Genomic DNA, 26039 nt, shown 5'->3' with positions numbered 1-26039 from the left:
CCAGCTCCGCCGGCTCAGCGGCAGCGCCGGAGCCGCAGGCAGAGCCATCCCGCGGGAGGGCTTTCAGGCAGCTCCCACAAAGCACGGGGGTACAAGCGGTGTCCAACGCGTGTGCCCTCCCTGCGGAACCCGGCTCTAACCGGGAACACCCCGGGGCCCCGAGGTGATGGGGAGCGGCGGCCCGCGCCCTGCGCCGCTCCTCGCTGCACTACGGCGGCGGGGCCGGGCTATGGGCGGCGCTCCGGACGTGGCGGCGGCTCCATAGGAGCGGGCCGGGGGCGGGCCCGGCCGGGCGGCGGCGCGGCTGGAAGGGCCGGGGCGGTTCTAGAAAGCGGCGAGGAGCGTGGCCGGGCCGGGTGAGCGGGGCAGGGTCCGGCGGGCGGGGGGGGCTGCAGGTGGAACCCCCGCTTCTCAAGCACGGAGGGGCCGCGGCGGGTTTGGGGGGGTCCCCGTTGGGAGCCCGGGTGCTGGGGCCGGGCGGGGGCTCGGGTGCTTTCGGGGGGCAGCCGGGTGGGAGCTGCCTGAAAGCGGGCTCGAGGTGCTGCGGGTCCGGGCTCCGCCGGCCCCCGAGGAGCGCGTTCGCCGGTGCTGGGTGCCCGCGGGTCCGTCCGGCGGCTCGGTGCGGGGTGAGCAGCCCGGTGTGCGCACCGCTTCCCGGGGGTGCCCGGAGTGACACCCCACGGCAGCACCGGGTTTGGGTAAAGAGGCTGGAAGTGGTGTCGGTGAAAGCTGTGGCAGGGCTGATTTCCCCTTTTCCCTGCTCTTTGGGGTTAGATATGACTGATAACTGCCACTTAGGTGACTGAGTCACTGCACTAGCTGGCTGTACGTGCGCTTCCAGCCTGCCGCAGGCTCACAGTTAAGCCTTCAGCTATATAAAGGTGTTCAGTCGCCGCTTGTTCCACTCCCGTGTCATTTTGGTTTAACCTGAGCTCTCTTTTCCCAAAACCACATGCCCTGGTGTTTGTCAAGCGCACTGATGTGCTGGGCGAGGAGCCAGCGGAGGGCAGCCTGGCCTGAAGGCACTTCCTCGAGTGTTACCCCAGGTCAGGCGGGCACCGGAGCCTGCTGTGCCATAGCAATGCAAAGCATGCGCTTGACCGGGCAGGAATAACTTCATTTCAAGCAGCAAAAGCTGCCCTTGTATCTGGAAGCCAGGAGGAAAGAGGATGTGGAGCTGTTTGACCTTGTGATGCTCAGTATTCCCAGCCAGGAATTGCCTTAGTATTAAGTACTGAAGGTGGGCTTTCCCAGGAGATGTTTTTGTAACACCTTTTGCTCCTTAATTTTACAGGTGATCTGTGAAGACGAAGCTGAGCTGAATTGCCACCAACAGCCCCTACCAGGATAATACTTTGGCTCTGTGGTGCTGCGGACCTAGGAAACAATCCTGTAGGTGTGTTGTAAATAGAAAGAGCAACCAGTAAGTCCGGTGATGTTTGCAGGCAGAACGCTGTTCTGCAGTTATGAGTTAGCATTGCTATGACACTAACAGGCAAGAATTTTGCTTCTTGCTTAAGCTATCATTTCTTGAGGTTCATTTTCTTCATGGAGCTAATCATACTCTGGGAAGCAGTGCAGGAAGCAGGAGCCCAGAGTATGAGTCTGTTTTGCAGGGACAGTAACAGCAGAGGGAGCATGATTCCCCCGTTACTGTAAGAAGTTTTTCAGTCTAGGTTTAATTCAGGAATCCAAACTGTTTATAATTTCCATGCTGTGCATATTGGCAAGCTTCCAGAGCAGCAAGCTGTAAACATGGATGTTTTTCCTATGACTAGCTCTGATTTTTGTGTATGGTTTTCTGTATGTCTGAGGAACGAGAATGTGGAGTGTGGTAGGGAGCACGTTCTGGAGTGATCTTGGAGTAGAGTCAACCCCTGCACCTCTGAGATAATGTCTGACTTTAATTAAATTGCCAATAGTAAGTGAAAGAAACAGTTCACTGACATAAAAACCCTTTCTAAACAGGAAGATTTTAATGCACATGGAAGGCTATGTGAAATATTATGATGTACTAAAATTCTGTGGTTTGCACAGTAAAATGCAGTCTAAACTAAAATGATGAAAGAAATAAGCTCTAGTGGAAAAAGAGCATGCAGTCTTGCTGTTTTCACTAACAGCGTGGGCTTTGGCTCTAGGCTGCTTCATATGGGATGAGCTTGCAGATGCTGCAGGGTAAGATGCACGCAGCTCTGCTGTGCCTTCGACTAGCACAGATTTTCTGGCCTGCTGGAGTGTGGAAGGAACATTCTTTGCTATGGTTTAAAAAAACCTGTTGGGAGCTAATCAAGATGATTACACCTTCTAAGGTTGTTATTATAGTGAAAGGTAACGCAAGCCATTCTATACTAGAAGTACATGCAGCTTTGTGTGAATGTCCTCTGTCCATGTCAATGTGTGCAAATGAACAACTTGTCCTCCTTTTCTTTTGGGTTGCCTCGCAAAATACAAGGCAAACATGTATTATTTGCTAGGCAATTATAATTGTTTTCAGCTGCACATGACACCCTTTGGCAAGGAAGGTAGTGATGTTGGCATCAGCTGCTTTGAGCAGCAAATCCAACTGGAGGAAGGAGCTGGGAAGCAGTTATGTAGTGATGAAGAGAGAATTCACTTGCAAGGAGGCAGCTAATGCTGAAAAGGAGCAGCGCTTTGTGTGTCCCTGGGTATGACTGAGAGCTGGCTCATTGTAGCAAGGTAAATCACTGCATGCTGCACTGGCAGGTCGTGAATCATGATATGAGGTTCAAGATACAGCAGCACGATCTGGGTGGGACACTGGTGGGCATTGAAATCCAAAGCTCTTTGGGTCAGAGGCGTGGCTGAACATTGGAGCATCTGAGTTCATGTAGATGATGAATTTTGGCCCTGAATTGTTTCGATGTCTTCAGCCAGCGGGGAAGGTTTGCTTGCTTAGGGTAACATTGATGCTTCCTTAGGATTTAATAGTTTAAGTAGTTTTATAGCTGCCATCATGTGCCAGGCATCTCCTGACTAATGTGGCAGGCAAGACCTGAGATATTGCTACAAGCTGTATGTTTTTTATGGCCGCTTTTCTTATAGAGGTATTGAGAGATGCTCTTCCTTGGCAACATCCAGAGAATCTGTTTATAATTAAGCCCATCTTTTGGCTCTAAAGTATGTAAAAATCTTGCACTTTGTTGTACTATTGTTGTGTATTTCCCACTTAATTATAATTAGCTTTATCTGCAGCATTCAATTCTGATAGCAAGTTGTTGCCTACTTGTGAAGCTCTGTGGAGGGAGTGAAGCCAGCTGCACAGCCAGCTCACTGCTTCCTCCTGTGTCTGCAAGCAATAAAGGTGGGTGGAAAGTGCTGGCATTTGGAGAAGCCCCAAATGGACCTGCCCCATCCAAGAGTCCAACCTCAAATTGCTGCTTGAGGATGGGTTGTTCTTCAGAGCCTGGCGTGTGGGCCTCGACTGTATCTGCACCAAGAATCCATCTGTGGCCTGAGGTGACTCTGAAGTAGTCATTTGCTTGTTAGATTTCACCAGAGACTTCACATTTAGAGACATGTGGAGGCAGTGATTTTCCAGGTGTCTTTAATAGCAGTGGCAAGCACAGGAGGCAGCTGTAACCTTTATTTGCAGCATCAGCTTGTGAGTGGTTGTACTGTGATAGTTGAGACTCTTTTTGTGGGATAAATGGTGGGGGTGTTCATGTTTTTAGGGCTTCAGCGTGGAGCCTCCTGTCTAAAGGAGCTCTCTGTGAGGATCGTGCTCTTGTTCTGTGGCATACAAAAGAGGCTGCAGCCTATCAGTTCAATCAGAAGTGGGAGTCCCAAAGGGACTGGATGAGTAACAGGGATTTGTTTCCTCTTCTGACCTGAAAAAAAGCCCTTCCTTTGGCTCAGGTGGGAGCTGGCTTCAATCCCCTGTGACTGGATATGAAATCCAGAGTGGGTGAGAAACCGATAACCCTGGTAGGTGTGCAGCAGCTCTTCTTTTACGCTGCAGGTCTATGATTTTGTATCTTCTTGATTCGGAGTTTTTAGGAAGCTGAATAAAGAATTCGGTCTAAATTGTGGGGGAAAAAAGTCCCATCCTTGTTCATTTTGTCTAGAAGAAACTTTTTCCCTTCTGCCAGTGGTTCCTGAAGCCTATGACAGCATCTTTCCAATGGGAGCAATGATTCACTGCTTATACTCAAAGAAGTAAAGTGTGCTATATCCATTTGGTTTGCTTTTCATCTCTGCTGGGTGGACACATTGAAGGGAAGGAAAGGAGCACAATACTGCTTACCTGTTAGTGTATGCAGTGAAGTTTTCCTCTACCAGTGTTGCTGAAACAGCTTCTCACTGCAGAGAGAGCCGTCTCACAGGTAAAGCAGTGGTGTAAGTGCTCATCTCTGAGGTACACATGGCCTTAGGATCCCTGTGCTCATGGCACTTGATGTAGCCTGACGAGCCAGGGCAGTGTGCTGCTTGTCCCGGGCTTCCAGCCCCACTTCAGGACAAGGGGAACTGTCTGCTGTCTGTTCAGCATGGGGGGGGGGTGTAGCCCAAGGCTGGACTGAACGCAGTGTCTCTGCTCAGTCTGTTGCAGAGGAACGTCACTATGCTCACTTAAATGAAAGGAGATCCTAAATTCACGTGTCCAGCAGGATGTCTCCTTCATTGGAAGATGCTGCTGAAACAAAGCCAGGAATGTAGGCAGTGTTTATCCTACACAGACTTCTTACCTGGCATTTCTATGCAACTGGGTTCTTCCATTCTCTGAATAAAACACACTGGCTTTACAAAGATTCGTCTCAGTTATTGAGGTAGGAGGTGCTAATGTCTCTTCTGCCTCTTACCCTCTTTGTTAGCAGATGGTTTAGCTACGGTGGGATAGGCATGTGAGTGTGTGTGTGTGCATACGTGCTTGTGCTGTCCAAGAATGTGGTTCTAGCATCATGCTCAGCCTCCTTTAAGTCATTATTTGTGCCGATTGCCCAAGTAACAGCTGTGAAAAGAATGTGTCCAAAGGGCATCAAATCCCCGCGGCCAGGTGTCCTGCTTGTGCAAGCAAGAGCCCGTTTCTCTGTTTACTGAGGTTTCTGTTTATTGACTCAAGTAAATGTGAGTAGGATGGCGAAGCTGTTAAAGATCCGCTGTAAAGACAAGCTGTGAGCTGTAGTAAGTGTTCTTGGCAGATATCCTCAGCCATGCGAAAACATGGTGGGGAGGCGCGGGGCGGAGGATGTCGGGTTGTGTTGTTTTAACTGGAAAACTCCCTTGTAATTGTTTTGCCAGGCTTTGTATGGCACATCCAGAAAAGCACTCAGTGGAACGATGACAGGCAGTGCAGATGGACAGTTGTGGCTTAATATATCCAAATTAATGCACTTCCCAACTGCTCCTGACTTGCTGTGCTTTCTGCTACATCACTTATTGTGGCTTTTAGTGTTGGCAGACCTCTGCGTGGTATGGTTCATTCAGCTTTACTCAGTTCTCAGATTACCCATGTACTAGTTCTGAACTAACTTAAACAAGCAGTTTGGGAATATGTGGTTTGCAGGGGGGTGAGAAACAGAAGAGGGAAAGAAGACTTTTATTATGATGCTGTGAGACATTGTCCTGCTTACTCATGCTTGCAGCCTGGTGGGGTAAATGTGTCTGATTCTTTAGAAAGGCTTCCAAAGCAATTCCAAGAGTAATTTAAAACCAGTCGTCTTGCTGTGTGATAATGCAGTAGTACAGAGAAGAGAATAGAGCTCTTACTAATGTTCTTAGTGATGGTTGTATCACTAAGTGATGGCTGTGTGATTCAATGTGTTTTCCTTTCCCTTCTCCCCTCTATTACCCTTTCTCATCAGATTTAAGTGATTCCATTTTGTCCCAAATGGCTACATGTTGATTACTGTAATTGGAGTAAGAGCAGGTTGCAAGTGGTCATTTCCAGCCTCAAGTTTTATAGAATTGTAGAATCCCAGCCTGGTTTGGGTTGGAAGGGACCTTAAAGCTCCTCCAGCTCCAACCCCTGCCGTGGGCAGGGACACCTCACAGGGAAGAGCATCTGCCTAAGAACTCATCTCAGTCTCCCCTCTGCTTAAAGCCATTGAAAAGTTTACCCAGTTACACTGGGCAGGAAAATACATCCATGAGTTGAGTTAAGGGGAGCAGTTGTCATCTTCCTCTTGACACCATGCGTGTGCATGGGTGCTAGGGGAGCTCGGGGCTCACTGAGCAGCAGTGATTGTGCGGGCTGGCTGTGGTGGTTCTGGCTCCATGAACAGGCAGCTCCTGTGAGCAGTGGGCGCTCCAAGTGCGGGGCAGGCTCCTCATGAGCTTCCTGGAGGAGGCAGTCCTGGCCATCACTCAGTCAGATCGACCAGGACAAGTACAGGTCCCTGGAGGCTCTTTCGGGCAGACCTCGCATCCCCTTCTTCACTCATCCACCACCCTCCTGTCCGCTCAGCGGGCTGTGCTCTTGGAAACACAGCGGTCTGCTTCCAGCCACCATCTCGAGGGTCTGGGTTTCAAACCTGGCACATCCTTTGAAATACAGAAGCCATAAGGGCCATGTCCAGGGGCCAGTGTGCTGGGATGAGGCAGCTTCAGTAAGCAGAGCTGGAAATTTCGCTTTCAGCTTTTCCAACCACCGCTGCCACACTACGGAATGCTCTGTTCCTCTCTTTGGCTCTCCCACTGTTTGTCTTTTGAGACAGCTTTTATATAACTGAGTTTTACAGCATGTTAAAAATCTGACCATTTAATTTAGACATTTATTATTACTGGAAGAGAATTCAGCCTTGTGTACTCTCCTGTTTGCCAGCTATAATTATGCATGATGGGGAAGGCATGGAGCTTGCCCTTGTTCTCAGTATCTCAGTTGGACAGTAGACCGCTTCTCTCTGTAAATCCCAAAGAGCATACAGGATAGCATTTGAGACTGTTAAGTAACTGTTCCTGTGCTTGAAGATTACTCACTTTTCAGCTTCACTGATTAGAGTCTGGTCTTTCAAGGACCTAAATAATTTCCCATGAGGATGAAATGACGGAAGGTGAAGATCTTGGAATCCTGTGATGGTTTGGGTTGGAAGGGACCTTGGTTTCAACCCCCATGCCGTGGGTTTTTTCCTCAGAAGTTAGTAATTTTTACTCCTCATTCTCCTTTTAATTTGTTCCAGGTTTGAGCTGTTTGGAAGATGAAGCCCAGGCTGCAGTTGGTGTTCTTTACCTGGATTCTCCTGGTCTGGCACACAGAAGCGGAGTTCTTCACATCCATAGGTATGGAAAGAGCCAATGCACAATGTTGTGATGTAGTCAATGCAATTGCCAGTTTCAAGCCCTGTCTGCACTAGGAAAAGCCACCCTTTTGCATCCTTGATGCTGTTCTGCATTGCAAGTCTTGTGTCAGTGCAACGTTTGCAGTTGATGGTCACAGTGTGCTGTTACCCATGATACGCAAGTCTCTGGGGGCTCTGTCAGTAAAATAAGACAGTGCCTGTGTCTTATGTACCTGCTGCCATCCTGAACAGAGCACAAACCTTCTGCTAAGAAGCTGAGTCCTGAATGGGATTTATGAGAAGAATGAAAGTGATAAATATATGAAATATTTTCTTCGACAGAAGCTGAAATCTCCTGTCTTAAAGTTGGAGTTAGCTGTGAGAAGGGACAAATTAATATCCCACCTTTGTAGGACCTGAGTAAATCCTGAGGAATGCACATTGTTATAAATGCTGAAAGTAAATTGTCAGTCCTTGTATTCTAATAACTGTGGTACAACCAAGTATGGTTGTGGTAGAGCCTAAAAATAAGCACCAATGGAGCTGCCTGCGGTGATTTGATCTAATGTTTTCCTGTGGAATAACGTGGGGAGTTCTCCCCTGGAAACATGTTGGAGATTAACTGCAACTGGCTGTCCTCCACAGCGTGCTCTGAGCTCAGTGGAACTGCTTGTGAATGGCAAACCTCAAAACTCCTGGTGGCTTCTTCCCCAGCTCTGGAAATAGCACAGCCTGCTGACTTCCATCTACTTAATCATGCCTCATTAATAATTACTTCGGACTGCTGAAACTAAAGCTGTGGCTGCAGTTAGAAATCTCATCCGGTCTTTCGGTGGCTGGTCTTTGAACTCCAAGTTTGTCATAGCAATTAGGATTGACATGGCAGCAATTACCACTAATGCCCATCAGGAGCGAGTGTGTGTGTCTGTCTGTACGTGTTAGCCTGAAATGCCTCTGTATTTAATGTTGTGTTTCCACAGTCACTTGCATTGAAAAGTTGTGATTTTAAGTGGTGCTGATGGTTAAGCTAATAATTTAATAGTGTGACCCACTGTGTATCCAAAGCATCTGTTCTGCGTACAGCAGCTACTTGGATCTTTTGTTGCTTTGACGCAATAGCCGTGTTAATGTCAAACCTTTCTTTTGATTCTTATATACAATTGTAATGCTAAAAGGAGGTTTTGGATGTCACGCCTGTGTGTGTAACAGCTTTTGTGGTTTATCGGTGCTGAAATGCACACCCTTCACTTGTCTGTTTTGTGGTGGTTTTAATGGCCCTAAAGCATTTCGAGTCTGTCTGCTGTGCTGTTGGAAATTGTTCCTTTCTCAGCTCTGATTAACATTTGCTCATACTCCTGCTTTTAGGTCAAATGACAGACCTGATTTATGCGGAGAGGGACCTGGTACAGTCTTTAAAGGACTATATCAGAGCAGAAGAGAGCAAGCTCTCTCAGATTAAAAGGTAGGGGGAGAGGTTTGTGTCATGAAGGGTGATAAAATGGCTCGTCTGTGTTCCGTTATGCTGCACCTTTGTCACCACTCTTTGCTCCTAGATTGTGTTAGTACTTCCTCAGTAGTTAATCACAGTGAGACCTTAGGTACTATCTTGCTTGTAATTCCCATAAACCTGAAAAGAGGGGGCCCTGCTTCACGTATTGTTTAGTCTTTGTCTGCTTGTTTCAAACCTGTCTGCTGGGCTCTTCCTGTTCTTCTCTGTCCTTGGAGCATCACACTGCTCCCTTGGAGAAGCAGGAGAGGCTTCTCCATGTGACTTGAATGCCTCTGAGTGCCAGCGTTCTGCTACCTGGAGTAGCACTGCTTATAATGGCAAAGTGTGCCAGTGGCTTCTTGTGGAGTGCACCCTAAATCCCTGGCTGCTTTTCTGTGTTGGCTTTGCCCTCAGAGGCAGCTCTGCTGCCTTGTTCTCCTCAGTTGCCAACCTGGCTATAGCACATCTTGGACATGCTGAAAACTGATGGCTAAGACTTACTGCAAGTGAGATGCATCCTGCTTTAATAAGGTTTAAAATGATAGGAAAACAAATACCTTCTGAAGTAAAAAGACTATTATAATTAAATCAGTTGGGATTCACTTTATCCGTGTGAAGTTGAAAGCTTGAAAGCTGGTTACGATGGCAAAAGCAGCAATAAATTGATTTTAGCTGTGTAATTAGAATGACTTAAGAAGGAAGACATGCATTCATAAATCATTCTCAGACTGAGCTGTACGCTTCTTATTCCAGCTGGGCTGAAAAACTGGATGTGCTGACCAGCAAATCAGCCTCAGATCCAGAAGGGTACCTGGCACATCCTGTAAATGCATATAAGCTGGTGAAGCGTTTAAATACTGACTGGCTGGAATTGGAAAACCTGGTTCTTCAGGATACAACGAATGGTAAGGAGTTAGAGGAGATGGGATAGCAAGAGGTAGCCTTACAACAGACTTGCTTATCCTCCTTGTGTTCTGGAAAGCTGCAAATGCAGCTGTGGCTTAAATATTACTGCCAAGTTTGAGATTTAAACTAAGGACTGGCTCTTGGTTACTGGTTCCCCAAGTGAGTGAAAGCTGCCACTGAAGCACATCTCAGTGAAGACTCAAACTGTTACTGATTTTGTTTGAGGAAAATGAAAGAATAGGGTATGCTGAAGTTGTCACCTGTGTTGGCAACCATTGATTTATCCCTGTTCTTGAGCTTTGTGGTCTTTATATATATAAACTTACCCATCTGCTTTCCCAGTCTGGTACTTCTCTTGGTGACCATTGTTTTTCGACCACGTTGATCAGTAGATAAGATTTAAGAATCAAAATGAGACACATACTGAATTATTGGAGCATTCAGAAGTGGCAGATGTTGTAGTCAGTCTGTTGATAACGGTAATAAAGAATTGCTGTCTGTAAACCTGCCCTCCTAAATCAAATATTTCCATTAGGTTTTGCATCCTATTGTCAGTGCCTGCCTGAATTTCCTTCCAGAGCTTATTTTTTTTAAATGGAGGTTTATTTTCACTGGACTCCTTGTAAGTAAGGGAGAAGAAGCTATGTTTTTAGGCAGAGCACTGCATGTTTTCCAGTTGTACTCTGCATATGTCAAAGCTTAGGTAGTTGGAAGGTTTTTTTTCAGCCAAGATTTTTATTGCTTTTTGGAATAGGCATCCTAGATGGAAATAAATTACTCAATTCTATTGGGTACATCTGTCTAATCCTTTCTCTAGGGTGTCCTTTCCCAGTTCTGCTTGCTGTATGACTTGAAGTGGTTTGGTGGTTTTCCTTCAGTTGATGGTCCCCACATCTGCCCAGCCAGCCTGCTGCATAACCTTGATACGTTTATGTAGTACCCTTAATTCCATTTCTAAGTGCTTTCTGGCCTTGCTTGTGAGGTTTAAAAGCCTCTTACTGAGTAAGGTCCTACCCAGACTTAGGGGATCCTGGATCAGGGTCTCTGCCCCCTGAGCTGCCATTTGAGATGCTGGAGCACAGTCTGAAATCATCCTTTAGTGCTATGATCTGCAGTTGTCTGTGTGGATGTTGCAAGAGAACTGACGAAAGCTGTTCATTTCCTTGTCTCTTTCTAGCATGAAAACTTAAAGATCATTAGATTCACATTGTACTTTAGTGATTGTGTGGCACAAGAAAACTGAGGGGTTTAGATCTTTATCCTTTATCTCTTGCTCATGAGCTGCGTTCTCAAAATGGGACAGAAAACAACGTTTTCGTATCTTGAGAGCATAATGAGAGGCTTTAAGTCTGGTTTATTTGCATCTCAATTCCCCAAACTAAGCAGATGCTTCCTTTTCTGTGTTAATCCTTACTCACATGCTGACACTTACATCTTTCCCTTTCACTGCAAAGGCTTTATTGCAAATCTCACAATTCAGCGTCAGTTCTTCCCAACGGAAGAAGATGAGACTGGAGCTGCGAAGGCTCTGATGCGCTTGCAGGACACGTACAAACTGGATCCTGAAACTCTCTCTCGAGGCAACTTACCAGGTAAGTGCACAGAGGGCTCTTTGCCTTTACAAGGAAGGAAGTGGTTTTCCAAGGAGGCTTTTGTTGAGTGACTGTGCTCCTGTTCCTTATCTATGAAATGGGGATTAACAGGTTTTGCCCCAGTGGAATGTTTCAGGCAACCCCTAGGTATATTGGGATGAGTCAGTGGTTTGTCATCTATGCCCTGGTAAGTGTTGCTGCTGCTTGTAAGAGACTTACTGGAGCAGGTCATGGTTGCTAGCAATGCACTGTTTAAAACTCAGTAGGCTTCATTAGAGTGTGGGTAGCTGAGCTGGCAAAACTGTTTCAGTTATTATATGTAGGTTATTAACAATGAACTTAATTTCAAGTCTTTATCCGTGCATCTGCTGAGAAACTGGAAATCAGTGCAGATACAGTCAAAGGGATACCCAGTTTGTCTAAATAACCATCAGCTGGCTTACACACAAATTTGCATCTCCAGTAAAGAGCAAAGAAGCCAGCTCTGGATGTAGTCAGGCTTCCCTGATCATCTAACAGTGTTTGGAGGTTCAGTAAAACCTGGTAAGCTGTTGGTCTGCTCTGCCTTTGTTTACAAGAACACAATAGCTTAACACTAATGTCTGTTAAACTCCTCTTGGTTTCCAAAGGAATTAATGTCACAGAACTAGGATAGAATTTAATCTTTAACTCTGAAGCATTGTCTTTTAGAAACCTTTTTGGATGATAAAAGTATATTTACTGATATTCCTTAATACGCTGTCTTTCTGGGTTTAGGAACAAAATACAGGTCCTATTTAACAGTAGGTGACTGCTTTGGTATGGGGAAGACAGCTTACAATGATGGAGACTACTATCACACAGTACTGTGGATGGAACAAGCCTTAAAACAACACGATGAAGGGGAGGATACGACAGTCAGCAAAGTGGAGATCCTAGATTATCTCAGCTATGCTGTTTTCCAGTTTGGGGATTTGCACAGAGCCATGGAGCTAACCAGGCGGCTGATATCCCTTGGTAAGGACAAAAGACCTGCTATTGGAGCACTGGGGAGTGGTGCCAGGAGCAGAGCCCAGACCAGCCATGGGTCCGTATGGGTGAGCTGACTGGAAGGGTGTCCTGCCAGATGACTTACAGGTCTTGGGGTTAAAACCACAGTCTCCTCACACATAAAGTATCTTTAACAAGCTATCTTATAGTCTTTGCTGTTATTACCTGAGATCAGATGTGTGTCTGGCTGCAGGATTTGTGTGCTTTGCCTCTGTGTCCTGAGATGTGTTTGGTCAGGTTGTCTGAAGTGGTGATCAGGGCTAACAGATGTAGGCAGAGTGCTGTATCTTCTGTAAAGTCCTATTGACTTCACATATTCCCCTTTATTCTTCAGTGGGGGTACTCTTTGATGCCAGAAGAATACCTTGCCTGAGCTCTTATTTATTACTGAATACCCAGAACAGATTGAGTTTCTTAAAACCTCCTTTTATCTCTGGTCTGTTTGTAGGTGTCTCTTGAGTAAGCAAATAAGCATTGCTTCCTATCCAACATTGCCTGCTTCCTGCATTGGAAAGGTTTAGCCTCCCCAGTTAGAGTTAACATCTACTGTGTTATGCATTTGTATTATTTAATCAGTGGTGGTTCTTAGCTTAGATGTTAACTGCATCCTGAGTGTGGGTGAAGTCTTTCTATTGAAAAATAAGTATCAGTAATTTCTGCAGACACTGGGATTCACAGAGTAAAACATACAAGAATATGAATACTGAATGTAGCTCCCTCTGTAATACAGCTTAGCACTGGTAGCAGAATGTAAATCCTTATCAGCACCAAACAGTGGAACAGACTTGGCAGTCCCCATGGGAGCAGCAGCTTCCTCTGCTCTGGCTCAACTTCCTCATCTGGCCACTGTTAGCCTGAGCTCTAATGGGAGGTTATTTCAGTAGCCTTCTGGGTTAGTTCTGCAAGATAAGCACAATAGGCATGGGAGGGCCAGAAGGGAAAGAAACTGTTCTAGGTGCAAGTGTCCAGAAGCATTGGTGAGCAGGGAATTGTCCCTTCTTGGTTCTGCTGGGTAAAGATCTGATGATGATGTTTATTGATTTATACCAGCTATCATTAATAAATCACTAATGATAGTTCCAGTGATGTTAGTGATGCAGGATACCTCCCATATAATCCTGTAGCAAGCATCTAGAGACGGGTGCTGCAGGTGGGCTGGTAGTGACCACCACCATGTCCTTCTGGGCTTCCTGACTTCGGAGGACGTATTTGGGAGTAGAGTCTGTAGTTGGAACTCCACAGTCCTTGATTAAAGCATGCTTGTGCAGTGCAGATGAGAGGCATGGTGGAGAGGAGGAGTGCGAATGTGGACTAGCTTGATCTCTGCTTATCTTGGGTAGAACTGGGCAGAAAAGCAGGGATGTGAAGACCAAAACCTCCTCTTTTTGTTGGAATGTAGATTTTTGTGATGGGTCCTTCCAGCACAAATTCTTTTGCAGACTATGGCTACCTTCCCTGTGCCAAACCAGCAGCATCCCAGTGCTGCTTTTCAGTGCAGACTGGAGCCGGTGTTTCTGGTAGCCTGATGATGCTTTAAGAACGAAAGAGTTTTTGCTGTCTCGCTAAAAAGACTTGTTTGTGTTAACTGAGATCACTTAACTGCCTGGTTCTGTCTGTCTCCCCATGAAGACAGCACTCATGAGAGGGCAGGCAGTAATCTGCGCTACTTTGAGAAGTTGCTGGAGAAGGAGAGAGAGGAGGAGAAAGAGAAGTCAAACAAGACCATGACAACAACAGAACCGGTGGTGCAAAGTGGGGCCTACGAGAGGCCTCTTGACTACTTGCCAGAGCGTGATATCTATGAGGCCCTTTGCAGGGGTGAAGGGGTAAAAATGGTAAGAGAAAGGCAAGAATTTCCTGCCTGCTGCCTTTGCGCGAGGGTGATGGAGCTTGGTGGGACCTGGGGAGGTTTGCTTTCTGTGAAGGTGTTTTCTTAAGGAAAAAAAAATGTATCTCTCTCCAGGCTGAGATTTGTATCTTGGCCTCTCTACCTTTACATAGTCCTAGACAGAAAAGCAGTGCTGAACTGTACCTCTTAAAGGTCACTGAAAATTGATTCTCCTCGGTCTGTCTGCTCAGCCGTTTCAAGCGCTGACTGTGCAGATGTACAGGAGGCTTTTTCCACTGAGAGCTGGTTATGCTTTGCCACACTTGAGAATCACATTATTCCTTCTTTCTTGCATCTTAGAAATGCCCTTTTGGGGTGATTATTTCAACTGACAAGTCTCCAGTGCCTCTTGACAAACACCGCTTTAAATTTGCAGTGCAGGGAAAGGAATCCATTCCATCTGCATAGTCTTAATTATAAGAAGCAGACTTCTACAGCTGGCTGTTTATGTGGTCATTTGCTTAATCTGTAACCTCTGGTGATTTAATTCTCCAAAAGGCTGGTGTTTCACCTGGTGCTCAGTGGTATCTGGAGTGGTGTATGGGGTTTTATTTGCAGCGAGTTGCAGAATCACTCATGCTTACCTCTGAAGTTTGCTGTCTGCTGATGGCTTTTACAGTGTTTGTGGCCTGAAGCTTGCTCTCTTTTTGTGTCTTGCCTGTTATAAGCTCATGAAAAGTGTTGAGCAAACAGTGTGCTGTTTGACATCTTGTTCCAGACACCTCGAAGGCAGAAAAGGCTGTTTTGTAGGTATCATGATGGAAACAGAAACCCTCATCTGCTCATAGCTCCCTTCAAGGAAGAAGATGAATGGGATAGCCCTCATATTGTACGATACTATGATGTCATGTCTGATGAAGAGATTGAGAAAATCAAGCAACTAGCTAAGCCAAGGGTAAGTTTTCCCTCTTCCGTCTCGCTAATGACTGCTAATTCCATGCTTTAATCTCCTAGTCAAGAATAGGCAAACGATTTGAAAGATCTGGTTTCATACTACAGATGATACACTGCAGCTGTGAGCCTAAGGGGAGCCATTTCGAAACTGCCTGGTGATGTAGGACCATAGAGCCCAGGCTCCTGAAGGTATTTATGCATTGTTGCACTTAATTATGCAAAGTTCTCAGTAAATGGCTTGGAAACCTTGTAGGAAACTAGGGACTAGAGCTGTGAAATAGATGGCTGATTGGCTGACAGTGCTAGAGGTGTCTGATATAGCTGAAGTCTGCCTTTTGAAATGGAGCTGAACTTCAAAAGAAAGCTAAAGCCCAAATGCCAGCAGAAATGGGAGGAAATGTTGGTTTTACGTTGTACTAGAAGAATATCTGGAGCTCCAGGGGGTTTTGATTCGGGTAACCTGGAATTCACTGCTTCTGTTTAAACCACAGCCTAGACCTGCACAGGGGCAGGCACTATAGATGCTGTGGTGCATCAATGAGTGGAACCACGGTGTTCTGAAGCCACACACTGCTTGTTGGGAGTAATGTGATACTGTTAACACAGAGCTCTTAAATAGTTCCTGGTCTTGGACTTGGAAAGGTCAAAGTACTTGTAAGGCTGACTGCACAATGCAATCATTTGCTCAGAGCACTTCAGATCTGACTTTTCCACCTAAATATGCTACTGTGCCAAGTGCAGATCCAACTCAAAGGCAGCAGCTTGGAGTAGGAAAGTAGGAACCCTAGTTCTGATGTAATTCCTGTTATTCATGATGCAAGTTCTGATGACTGCACACCAAAAAGCAGCTAAAAAATGCAAAGCTTGTAATTATCTTGTCTGTTTTTTCTGGAGGTGGGATTTCCTGTTTGTTCCCTTCCTGACAGAGGTAGAACAGCGTGAGGTCGGTTGTAGATGCTGCACCTTACTCTGTAAGACAAGCATGTAAAACGAAACATTCCCATTTTTTTAGATGAATGGTTCATGTTAGCACTCTTCCTGCTATGAAATGTACTAAAATTCCAGTCAGGAATTACCCTTCCGTGTGTGTTTTTTAAATGGGAACGTAAGTTGTTAACAGCAGTTTGGGAAACTGATGCTTCTGAAGATCATTAGTAATTTGGGATGTTTATGACACTGGAGTGCAATGACTAGCAGCCAGCTATGGGAGTGTTGGCAGAACACTCCTGTCTTGGTGAGGACTCTCACCTCTGTAAATGAGCGCGTTTTTCCTATTGCATCATACTGTAACACTTCAAGAGCTTCAGATAAAATGGAAATATAGAACGTATCACTTAATCTATTAAATTAAATTAAACACACTCTAAGGCAGCTGTTAAGTTTTTTGATTTTTCCCCTTTTCTTTGAAATTCTATGGAAAGTCAAGTCTTGGTCCCTGAGTTTTGTGAGAGGAATTCCTCATATAATCTAATGTAGAACTGGGATTAGTCCCTCTAAGAGGTTAATACTGTAGTCTTAAATGTTCAGATTAAAGCTTCCAGTTAAAGCACTCATTTTCTCTAAACTCTTCTCTAAACCTGTCTGTGGCTCAGCTGCAGGAATAGCTTTAAATCCTGCAGAACTGCTGAGGGAATGGAAAGTGCAAGCCCTGTGCTGAGATGGTCCTTAATAAATAGAGCTTAACTTCAGCCAGGAAAGTTTAGTAAGCCATCATGGAAGCTTTCAGACAGAGCTCTGAAGTAGCGTGTTAGTTTTGGGCTCAAAGATGAGCACTTCCCTTGTTCTAAAATGCATCTCCAAGAAGTTTCCCCTCTTGGGTTCAAGCACTTTTAACATTATCTGCACTTTACACTTGCCAATACTTGTTGTTTTGTAGAGGAGCAACATCTGCATGTGATTGAGGGGAGCTATATTCAAGTCGCTTTGCATGCTCGTTTTGCAAAACGCAATCACTTCCACTCCGGTGCCAAAAAGCAGTTCCAAGTTCTCAGGCAATACCTCAGAGCTGACTGGGATGGGTCAGGGCAATTCTGAGCTCTACTGGAATGGGCAGCTTAGGGAGAGATGTGCTGTGCAGGTACGAGAACCTTATTCCTCAAATACAAGTGTGCGATATGGGCATGAAGAGGCAAAGGTAAGGTGTGAGGGGGGACACACATCTTGGAACTCAATGCTGTAGGGTTTCAGAAGGAAAAGCCATTGGGGCACATGGTAAACTAAATGCAGACTAAGAGGAAGAGTGGGTGAAGCTTCTGATCAGTCCATGCCGTTACGGTTCTTCAAAGCCCAGCAAATGTGTTGTCGGGCTGCTTTCTCCACCTTTTCTAAGAGGAAGCCTCACATTCAGGAGTCAGTTTATACCAAGTGAGGTGTAGATTTTATGTCTTGACTGAAGAGCCCTCCCTGTCAGAAAGAGATGTGGAATAACAAGGAATGTGGTCAGGTTTAGTTTAGTTTGGATTTATTTAGATCAAATGCTAGGTGCGGGAATCAAGCAAGCGTATACAAGCTTGAAAATGGCAGCAGAATGAAAAGTTTGGGAAGCGAAATTATATCCCAAAGCTATGCTTCACTGTACAAGTGAAGGACAAGATTGTCAGCCTGGCTCTTCTGTTATGATTTATGCAGGAGAATCTGGAACAGAATAACAGTGAGTCAGAATTGCAGCAACAGTTGTGCCAAGAGCTCTTGTCTGAGGGACGAGACAGCTGACATGGATTGTGAAGCTGGCTGCAGGCTGACTTGAGGAAAAACCAAGGAAATAATGACTGCATGCTCTGAGGAAAATGCAGCAAAAAAAGGCTTTCTGTGACCTATAATCAAGGGGAAGGAAGGAGGCAGGATTTACAGCGTTTGTGGTTTGCAGGAGTTAAATTTAGATGCGGTCTGTGTTTACTGTCAGAGGAGTGTCCCAGTTCTTGTTCTCAGCTGCAAGTAGCAAACCCAAGTGACCCGTTGTGTGATGCTAGCACTAGGCCGTTGCTTTGACACTGCAGCAAACCTCAACAGCTTTGCCAGGACCCGAGCTTTTCCTTACAGACGTGGCGATGGGGCTGACTGGTGATACAGAGCTCACTGTGCAAGCTGTGTAGGTGGACTCTGCTTTTGCAGAGTTACTTCCATAATGTCATAACACGTCTCAAACTGTCTCTGTGAAATCAGTGTTCCGGGCGTCTTCCAACGGGAACATCTTGAGCATGGGAACGTTGAGAGGTGCCCTCAGGAGTTTTCTACCACTGCGGATTTGCCTGTCCCATAATCTGTAACTCGTTCCCTTGCTGGTTTTCCTCTTAGAATATGTGTTTTCAGTCCATGTGAGGAGCAGGCTGATTAAATTCATGGAATATCCAATGATTTTCCCTTTGCCAAGAACCTGGGCTTCGTACGTTGTTAACTTTTGTTGTTCCCTCTTGTTCATATTGAGTGCAGGTGTTTACGAAAGCACCTTCAGAGCCTGTTGAGCAAGCAGCACTCATGGATTTAATGAATATCATGGCTTGTGCAGTCAGTCAGATTCCTTATCCAGGATCCAGTGCCAGTTATGGATTGCATTTGTGTTTCTGCATGTCCTGTACTAGTGTGAAATCGGACCAAGCTGGGTTGGAGCTATAACTTTCATCCGGTGATACACTGAAGTTGGGTGAATCAGGTTGATTTTGGTTAAGATGAGAGGGGGTTATTTCCTAACGTGTAGCTGATGTGTTTCTTCCCCCTTGGGATTTTTTTACACAGCTGGCACGAGCCACAGTGCGTGATCCCAAAACCGGTGTCCTTACAGTGGCTAGCTACAGGGTATCCAAAAGGTAAGCAGAGAGGAGTTCAGCTCTAAGGGTTCTGTGCTTAATGCCTGTCATCAGCTACCTACAGCTGAAAACTGTGTAGCAAAAGCTTCCTCAACGCCTGCATGGTAAATGGTTCTTTCAGCCATCTGAGTGAGGGCAGAAGAATCCTTCTGCCTTAGCAAAGGTGGTGGTGTTGGCATTCCAAAGTAACATGTTCCAATCCTTCCCTTGTCCTAGCTCATGGCTGGAGGAAGATGATGATCCTGTGGTGGCCAAGGTGAATCAACGAATGCAGCAGATCACAGGGTTAACAGTGAAAACAGCTGAACTGCTGCAGGTTGGTGCCTTTGTACTCGGGTTGTTTCTCATGCACGTACCTCATTTCTGGCAAGCTAAAGAGAAATCAAGTGTGCCCTAGATAACCATCTTGCCACACCGTACTCTTTCTCAAAGCATGTTTTGGATTTCTGGAGGGCAAATGCTGTCTTCTGCAGCAGTCGCTTGCAGTTCAATGGATGTTGATGCTTTCTTCCATGCTGTAGGTTGCCAACTATGGAATGGGAGGGCAGTATGAGCCTCACTTCGATTTTTCTAGGGTAAGATCACACTGTCAGTTATTTCTTAGTGGGGTGGGGAGGGGGAACAGGTTGTTTTAAGAGGAAACTGTTGAAACCCTTTTCTATTAAAGCATTCAATGTATAGTCCTGTTGCATGGATGGATGATGACTCTTGGAAAGGCTTTGCGCTGCCTTCTCTGATGCTGAAAGTTCAAGGGAAGAAAGAACAAATCTGCCTGCTTATCTTGGTTCCTTGCACGGTACAGAGGCACTAAAAGACAGCCCTGCAGCACTCAAATATGCTCTTTCCATTACTTCATTTGGAAACGGAGGTCTGCAAGTCCTGGGTTGTGAGTCTGTTGTTCCTTCAGGCTTCTTGAGTCCAGCAGGGTTGTTCCGAGTCCTCCTCTGGAGCATGTTTTAAAGTGCTTTGCTGGAGCTGGATGAGGAGGAGACCTCTTCTATATCCCTCCAAAAGAAGCCGCTGTTATGGAAGTCTTCATGGGTTGCAAAGCCCCCAGTGTGGCTGCAGCCATAGGGTCTGAAGAGGGTTTGTTGGGTTCAGGAGGGCAGGGGTACAGGGAGCAGAACTTTCCGCTGGTGGGTGCCAGATGCACGCTAGGCACTAGAGGGCTCTGCCTTGCAGATAACAGCTCTGGTTTGCTGCAAGTAGAGAGTAAAGAGGAACAAATTGTTACCCTAAACCAGCTTATGGAGATGCTAATCATACTGAATAGCCATGGTGACTGGTGAGTCCAGATATAAAATCCACCTGGTGCCTTGGTTTCCAGCAGAAATGTGGCATTTCAATGGAATCTGGCTTAATTAAGGCTGTTCCAGTGGTTTTAGCTGGTAGAAGGTTTCACTGCAGCCAGAGCACAACCTGATAATTGAGTGCAGAGTTGGAGCCACCCAACTTAGCCATGTTTAAAGTAACAAAAACAAATAAATCCTGAACTTCAGCACTGTGGAAGCTCAGATTCCTTAGCTTTGGCCTGCTGAGAGAGTTTTCCTGTTAACTTAAAGACTGCTTCATTTCCTGAATCAAGCAAATGCTCTTAAATTATCTTCAAAGCCTTTGAACTCGAGGACCTCAGCCATCAAAATGGCCAGTGTGGACTTGGCTTTTGGGTTAGGCAGCTGGGGAAGAGCTCCACTTGGAACATAACCTTGGCTGCAGGCATCAGTTCAGGGAGCCATGGAATTCGCCATAGCTCTGGACCGGTCCTCCAGGCTCTCTGTGCATCACAGATCCTGGTCAGCCCTGTAGCTTTTTGTTCCCTTGCAGTTCACACAGGGACACGTTAATAGTTGCATATTACAACTTGGAGAGTTTACTGGCTGCTTAAAAGGTAGAGAAGTCTTTTGCTGTTGAAGTTCACAAGTGCATGGCTGGGCCTGAATACATCTCAGTGCTGTTAGGTTGTCCTTTTTGGGTTGAATCTGCAATGCAGATACAGAAGTCTTGGGTTTTATGACCCCGTTTCAGGAAAGACCTTTTATTTCTTGAAATATACATCAAGTAGATTCAGCTATAACATCTTAGAGATAGCGGCTGTGGTTTTGCTTTGCTGTTTGTCTTTAATACTGGTTTCTCTTCTTTAAGTGTTAAAGATTATGGCTTTTGTGTAGAAAACTGCACCTTAATGTCTCCTGGGTGAAATTACATCCTATGAGCAATGTAAATACACTTTCAATTGCAGTTTTTGAAGGGAAGAGGCACACACACATTGGTGTTCTAGGCGTTCTTTCCGCTTCGAAACTGGCACCAACGTGATCTCGTACTTCAGCGAACAAAACTCACTGCTTCTTACAGAATAAAGAGAATTTGATCTTTTTGATGTGGTGCTTAGTCCCAAACAAGTAACCACCTAAAAGAAATGCACTGTTACTGTTCTACAGTTTTACCTCCTGGCAGAAACTGCATTTTCTCATGCCACTATTTATTTACGTTGCTACTACATTTACAAGAATCAAGTGTATTATCTAAAGCCATTGAAGATGAGTTTTTCATATTCACCTCAGTTGTTGGCTTTGGATCACTGCCCACTGTAGTAAAGGCCTGTTAACTTTACTGGGATAACATCAGTGTCACAGGCCCTGAAAGCCTTCCTTCTACTCTGCCCTAAGAACTGCTTCAGTGCTCCTTCTCCCTATAGCATTTGATTGCTCTGTGCATGCAGTTGTGCACCCTGGCTGTGATTTGTAATGGCTTCAACATTGACCTGTATCAATAGCCCCTTTCAGTTCCAACTCTTTAAATTGGCCTTAAAGATCTCTCTGCAGAGCTACACGTATGTAACTCTAGTGTGAGCCTGTCTGGAACTTGGGTTAAAGTTGTTGTCTGTTACAGCGACCCTTTGACAGCACACTCAAATCGGAAGGAAATAGGCTAGCGACGTTTCTTAACTATGTAAGTACCTCTGTTTGTCTCCTGTCTGTGAGCTTGAAGTTTGCAGTTACTCTCATTTAATTTTATAGAAAGATGAGCCAGATGCTTTCAAGCGGTTAGGGACTGGAAATCGTGTGGCCACTTTTTTAAACTATGTAAGTATGCTGATCCTTTGTACATTGAGTGTCACTTTAGCAGCATCTTGTTTACAGCGTGTGCAGTTGGGTATCTGTAGAGATTCCCTTGCATCTGGAAGCAGGGATTGCATTGTTCTTGCAGCATCAGGTGCTGTCCCATCCGAGTTGAGAGAGTTCTGGCGGTATTTAACCTCTTTCACCTCAGAACAGAAAATCTGAATTCAGGACCTGGCTTCCCCTTTTGGGGAATGAAATCTTTGATGCTATTGGAGTCCTGTTGGTGGGAGAGGAGAATTTGGCTTGTCAAAGGCAGGTGCTTGGGGTACTCATGTGGTGTGCAGTTTGAGAGCTTGACCATCAGCCACATTGAGATGGTCATGTTCTTCCACCTCTGTTTGACAGCACTTGATGTTGTGGTCTGTCAGCCTCCGTTTTAGCGATCTGTCAAACTGGAGTCACTCCAGCATAGCTGTTGCTTCAGCAAATGGAGGAGACGTAGCTAGTAACCTTGGAGCAAGTGGGTTACAAGAGCAGAATTGAGAAGGTCCAGTAGTTGCATGCGTGGTACAGCCTCCAGACCATGTACACCAGGATCAAGCAGAACCACCACTGATACTAGTGGCCTGATGTCTGGTCACAGGAGTCTTGTGATACTTTATCAGCCTATACTTACCAGTAATTAGGATCACTGAATCTTCTGTGTCTAACTTTTGAGTGAGACAACTTCAAGGTTAAAATCCCATGATGAATACTTATGGCTAAGTGATATTTTGTGTGAAATACAGCTCAAAACAACCAGAAATACTTTCAACTTGATATGGCAGGAGGAAATGATCTCCCAAACAAGAATCCGGATAAGATGGGTAACTGTGAAAGTCTGCTGCAAAAAAAGGCTTTGATTTCAAATTGTCTCAATCTGTGTTCTTTTGGACAAGCCTTGATTTAAAGTGAATGATCCGTACCTTATTCTCTGCCAGTTGTACATGGTCAAAGGCAATTTACCCTTGTATGTCCTGTCTAGAAGATACCATACGTGTGCCAACACCCTACTAAAAAGACTGGTTGTGTTACTAAGACATAACTATTAACTTGCAAAGTTGCATGCACATGCTTTCTAGTCGGAAGGGCCAAAAATCTGTGCACCTATGGCATCTTATGCCCTTTCATTGTAGGTACCAAGCAGGAGGACACCAGAGTGGTAATAACATCTGCTTTAAACAGAAATCCAAGTTACTGTAGAGAATTTGGGGAGTGTATTAATAGTAGTCCTGCTGGTTTTAGTGGGAGCTGGATCTGACTCATTTGTTTCTTTTAATTAGAATCTGATCAAAAACTTCCTGAAATGTGTAGAAATACTTCTTTTAATAGGAGTGTTTCTAGGAACTTTGGTGGGGTTTGGGTCAAGTCTAGAGTTTGTAGTGAATCCATCATTACTGATGAATTCAATAGGGTTAAATTCATTCCAGTGTAGTAGGGCAAAGTATAAAGATACATGCTTTTCTTTAGAGTCACATAGCTGTATGTACTGAAGCTTAAGCTGCTTAAAGCACTTGAAGTGTCGTAACATCACTGGTGAACAGCACAGAAACAATGCAGAAAGTGAGGCTTTCTAATAACTTGTGTAGGGTTTGTAGTGGTTGACCGAGATGCATGAACTAAATCACGAACATCAGTTCCAAAGGCATGGTTTCAATTTATGAGGAAGCTTGTGGTTTAACAGGCACTTGTTTTCCTAATTGGATCATAAACTGGAATGAAGTTCCTAAAGCTGCTTGACTCTGAATCCTCTCCCTTGTTCTAGAGCACCAGTTCATTAACACTGCAGGTACACAGCTTCTGATGGCTGGTTGTCCAGAGGGTTATATATAATCTAGATGAAATGCTGAACAAAAGCCATCAGTAGCAGGCACTGTTACTTCTGCAGCTCATGCTGGTTAAAGAGCATCCTTTCCTCATTAGTGCCTCCATAGAGGTGCAAGCAGGAATCTCTGTCAGGGCTTGGGGCACTCTAGCTTGTGGGACTGCGTGTACAAAAAGCTTTGTGAATGGACAGTTTGTGGACTTTGTTTTCTCAGATGAGTGATGTAGAAGCTGGAGGAGCTACAGTGTTCCCAGATTTTGGGGCAGCAATATGGCCCAAGAAGGTGAGTCTGAATGCGTTTGCTTGATTTCTCTTCTCTCCTGATGGTCTCATCTTCTTGAATGCAGTCCTGCATCCATTTAAAAGTCACTGATGTGACAAAGTGCTGTTTGCTGCATCTCGATGGACAGGCTGCTGTGTATGAAGGCAGCCCTAAGCTGGTCTTGTCATCTGTAGGGCAGCTTCCTTTGTTTTACAGTGTGTAACATGAACAGTGTCTGTGTAGAGCTGTTGTTAACAAAAGCTTGTGTTCAGGTAGAACTCTCAACTCTGAGCATGGCTGAATTCACAGAGTGGGACTAACGGAGTTTGTGTCTTGTCATATGGTGGCCTATGCTGAAGTGCTTCATAAAAGCATTCAAGGCATTTCCCTGCTCTCCCTTACTGTAACGTGAACAATTCTGTTGTCCAGGTTCTGACTAACCCAGGTCTGGTTTCACTTTTTAGGGAACAGCAGTGTTTTGGTACAACCTTTTCAGAAGTGGAGAGGGTGATTATAGAACAAGGCACGCAGCTTGTCCAGTACTAGTAGGGTGTAAATGGGGTAAGTACTACTGCTTTAGGAACAAAACCTAGGCTCACGTGTATGCAGAGCCAGTGACACACTGAACCCTTACAACAGCTTTTAATAAGCTGGGTGTTGGTGTTTGGAGTGATTTGCTACTGGAGTAATTTGGCCATAATGAGAACTCCCCCCATCAGTGTCACGTAGTATCAAGCAGCTGCATTGTTCAGCTGTAGGCTCTCTAATGAGCTTGGGTCAATGACAGCACAAAGGGTGTAAGAATGCCCCTGGGTTTGTGTAGGATATCAGCATCAGGATGACTTGAATTATCACTTGACTAGAGCCAGGTCTGTGCCTACAAAGGTTGGTGCTTAGTTTTAACTGCAAAAGGAGGAGAGCTCCTTAAAGATAAATGTGGATGTCTGGGCACTAGGGATTTCTGCTAACTGCTGAGAGCTTCTCAAGCTTTGTGTCATCCCATACCCACCTTCCCTAGCATCCAGGGTATTGCCCTGGATTGACAGACCGATAAATACCAGGCCCAGAATACACTGCTCTGTTACTGTGGGTCCCTAAATTGTGCAATTGGAAAGGTATTTTCTTCCCCAGTCCTTTGCACCTTCCTATGTCTTTCCCATGGATGGATAGAGAAGTATAAGCAGGGATGGTCAGGCTGAGAGATGAGACTTTACTTGCAGTAACCATCTGGGTTGTGGTGATGCACACACTGGTTATATGATGGTAATTAATTTCACATCTTTGTTTCCACAGTGTCAAACAAATGGTTTCATGAAAGAGGAAACGAATTCTTAAGACCTTGTGGGCGAACAGAGGTTGACTGAACCCCAACGTGCTGCAGCCCTTTGTTTGTCTCCTTTTCTACTGTTGTCTGTTCCAGTTCATTTCTAAGAAATGATCCATCTTTTTCTCCAAGAGTCCTGGCACTTTACCAAACCAAGGAACAACAAAATAATGTAACAGTGAAAGGAAGTAAATGGCATTGTTCACGCACTTGTGTCTTGGTTGCTGTTATTTCCATGCCTTCTGCCCTCCCAGCTATCTCTGTGGTAGTGGTGCATTCGCTACGTTTGGGTGCCTGGTCTTGTGCCTTTTGTACCTCAGAGGATTTAGATGTTAAATATTTCTTTGAGCCCAAGTTGGTTTTATTTTGTGTACATGTTGATTTTATTGTATTTCTATGGATCACAGGTTTTGAATCGGAAATAAATGTTCTTTCCATAAAGTGATTCTCTCCTCTGTGTCCTTGCTGTGTATAAGGAAACAGTGGGCCCTTAGGTTTCCCTTTGAAGGTCTGTTGCTTTGTTCCTGTTTTTTCCATAGAAAATACATGGTTTTTTTGGACAATGTTTTATTTAAGACTCCTGCACTTGACACAGAACTGTTCCGCCTTCAGTAGAATCTGGAAAGGTTTAATTTATGTATTGAAACTATAATGCATGCTGGGAGCAGAGGGGCTGTATAGTGACACTCATGAG

At 45.2% G+C, this 26039-nt stretch overlaps 1 protein-coding gene across 7 annotated transcripts; it reads left to right on the top strand.

Annotated features, from left to right (window-relative positions):
• Positions 1–223: 223 nt before the first annotated feature.
• Positions 224–25790, top strand: P4HA2 (prolyl 4-hydroxylase subunit alpha 2). Of its 7 annotated transcripts, XM_062638139.1 has the most exons (17): positions 224–356; positions 1295–1396; positions 7134–7233; positions 8598–8694; positions 9475–9626; positions 11082–11219; positions 11976–12215; positions 13878–14083; positions 14855–15031; positions 18763–18833; positions 19050–19149; positions 19355–19408; positions 21723–21782; positions 21851–21916; positions 23974–24042; positions 24486–24582; positions 25315–25790. In XM_062638139.1, exons 3-17 carry the CDS (start codon positions 7152–7154, stop codon positions 25383–25385), a joined length of 1680 nt encoding a protein of 559 aa, XP_062494123.1. In that variant the 5' UTR covers positions 224–356; positions 1295–1396; positions 7134–7151; the 3' UTR covers positions 25386–25790. The 7 variants fall into 7 exon arrangements, with proteins under 7 accessions (XP_062494123.1, XP_062494118.1, XP_062494119.1 ...); XM_062638134.1 differs by lacking the exon at positions 21723–21782; XM_062638135.1 differs by lacking the exons at positions 224–356; positions 21723–21782 and adding an exon at positions 606–626.
• Positions 25791–26039: the final 249 nt, after the last annotated feature.

This window comes from Pezoporus occidentalis, unplaced genomic scaffold, assembly GCF_034315485.1.
Source record: "Pezoporus occidentalis ecotype Australia unplaced genomic scaffold, CSIRO_AGI_Poc_V1 ctg55, whole genome shotgun sequence".
NCBI lineage: Eukaryota > Metazoa > Chordata > Aves > Psittaciformes > Psittacidae > Pezoporus > Pezoporus occidentalis.
The sequence above is the reverse complement of the archived record's forward strand: the minus strand, read 5'-3'. Positions and strand labels throughout refer to the sequence as shown.

What these genes read in the sequence shown, in the direction of transcription:
- P4HA2 (XM_062638139.1), top strand. Translation starts at nt 7,152, where the DNA reads ATGAAGCCCAGGCTGCAGTTGGTGTTCTTTACCTGGATTCTCCTGGTC. An exon ending in TGGCCACTTTTTTAAACTAT is followed by an intron (nt 21,917 to 23,973) that starts GTAAGTATGCTG and finishes TTGTTTTCTCAG; the next exon opens with ATGAGTGATGTAGAAGCTGG. An exon ending in CAGCAATATGGCCCAAGAAG is followed by an intron (nt 24,043 to 24,485) that starts GTGAGTCTGAAT and finishes TTCACTTTTTAG; the next exon opens with GGAACAGCAGTGTTTTGGTA.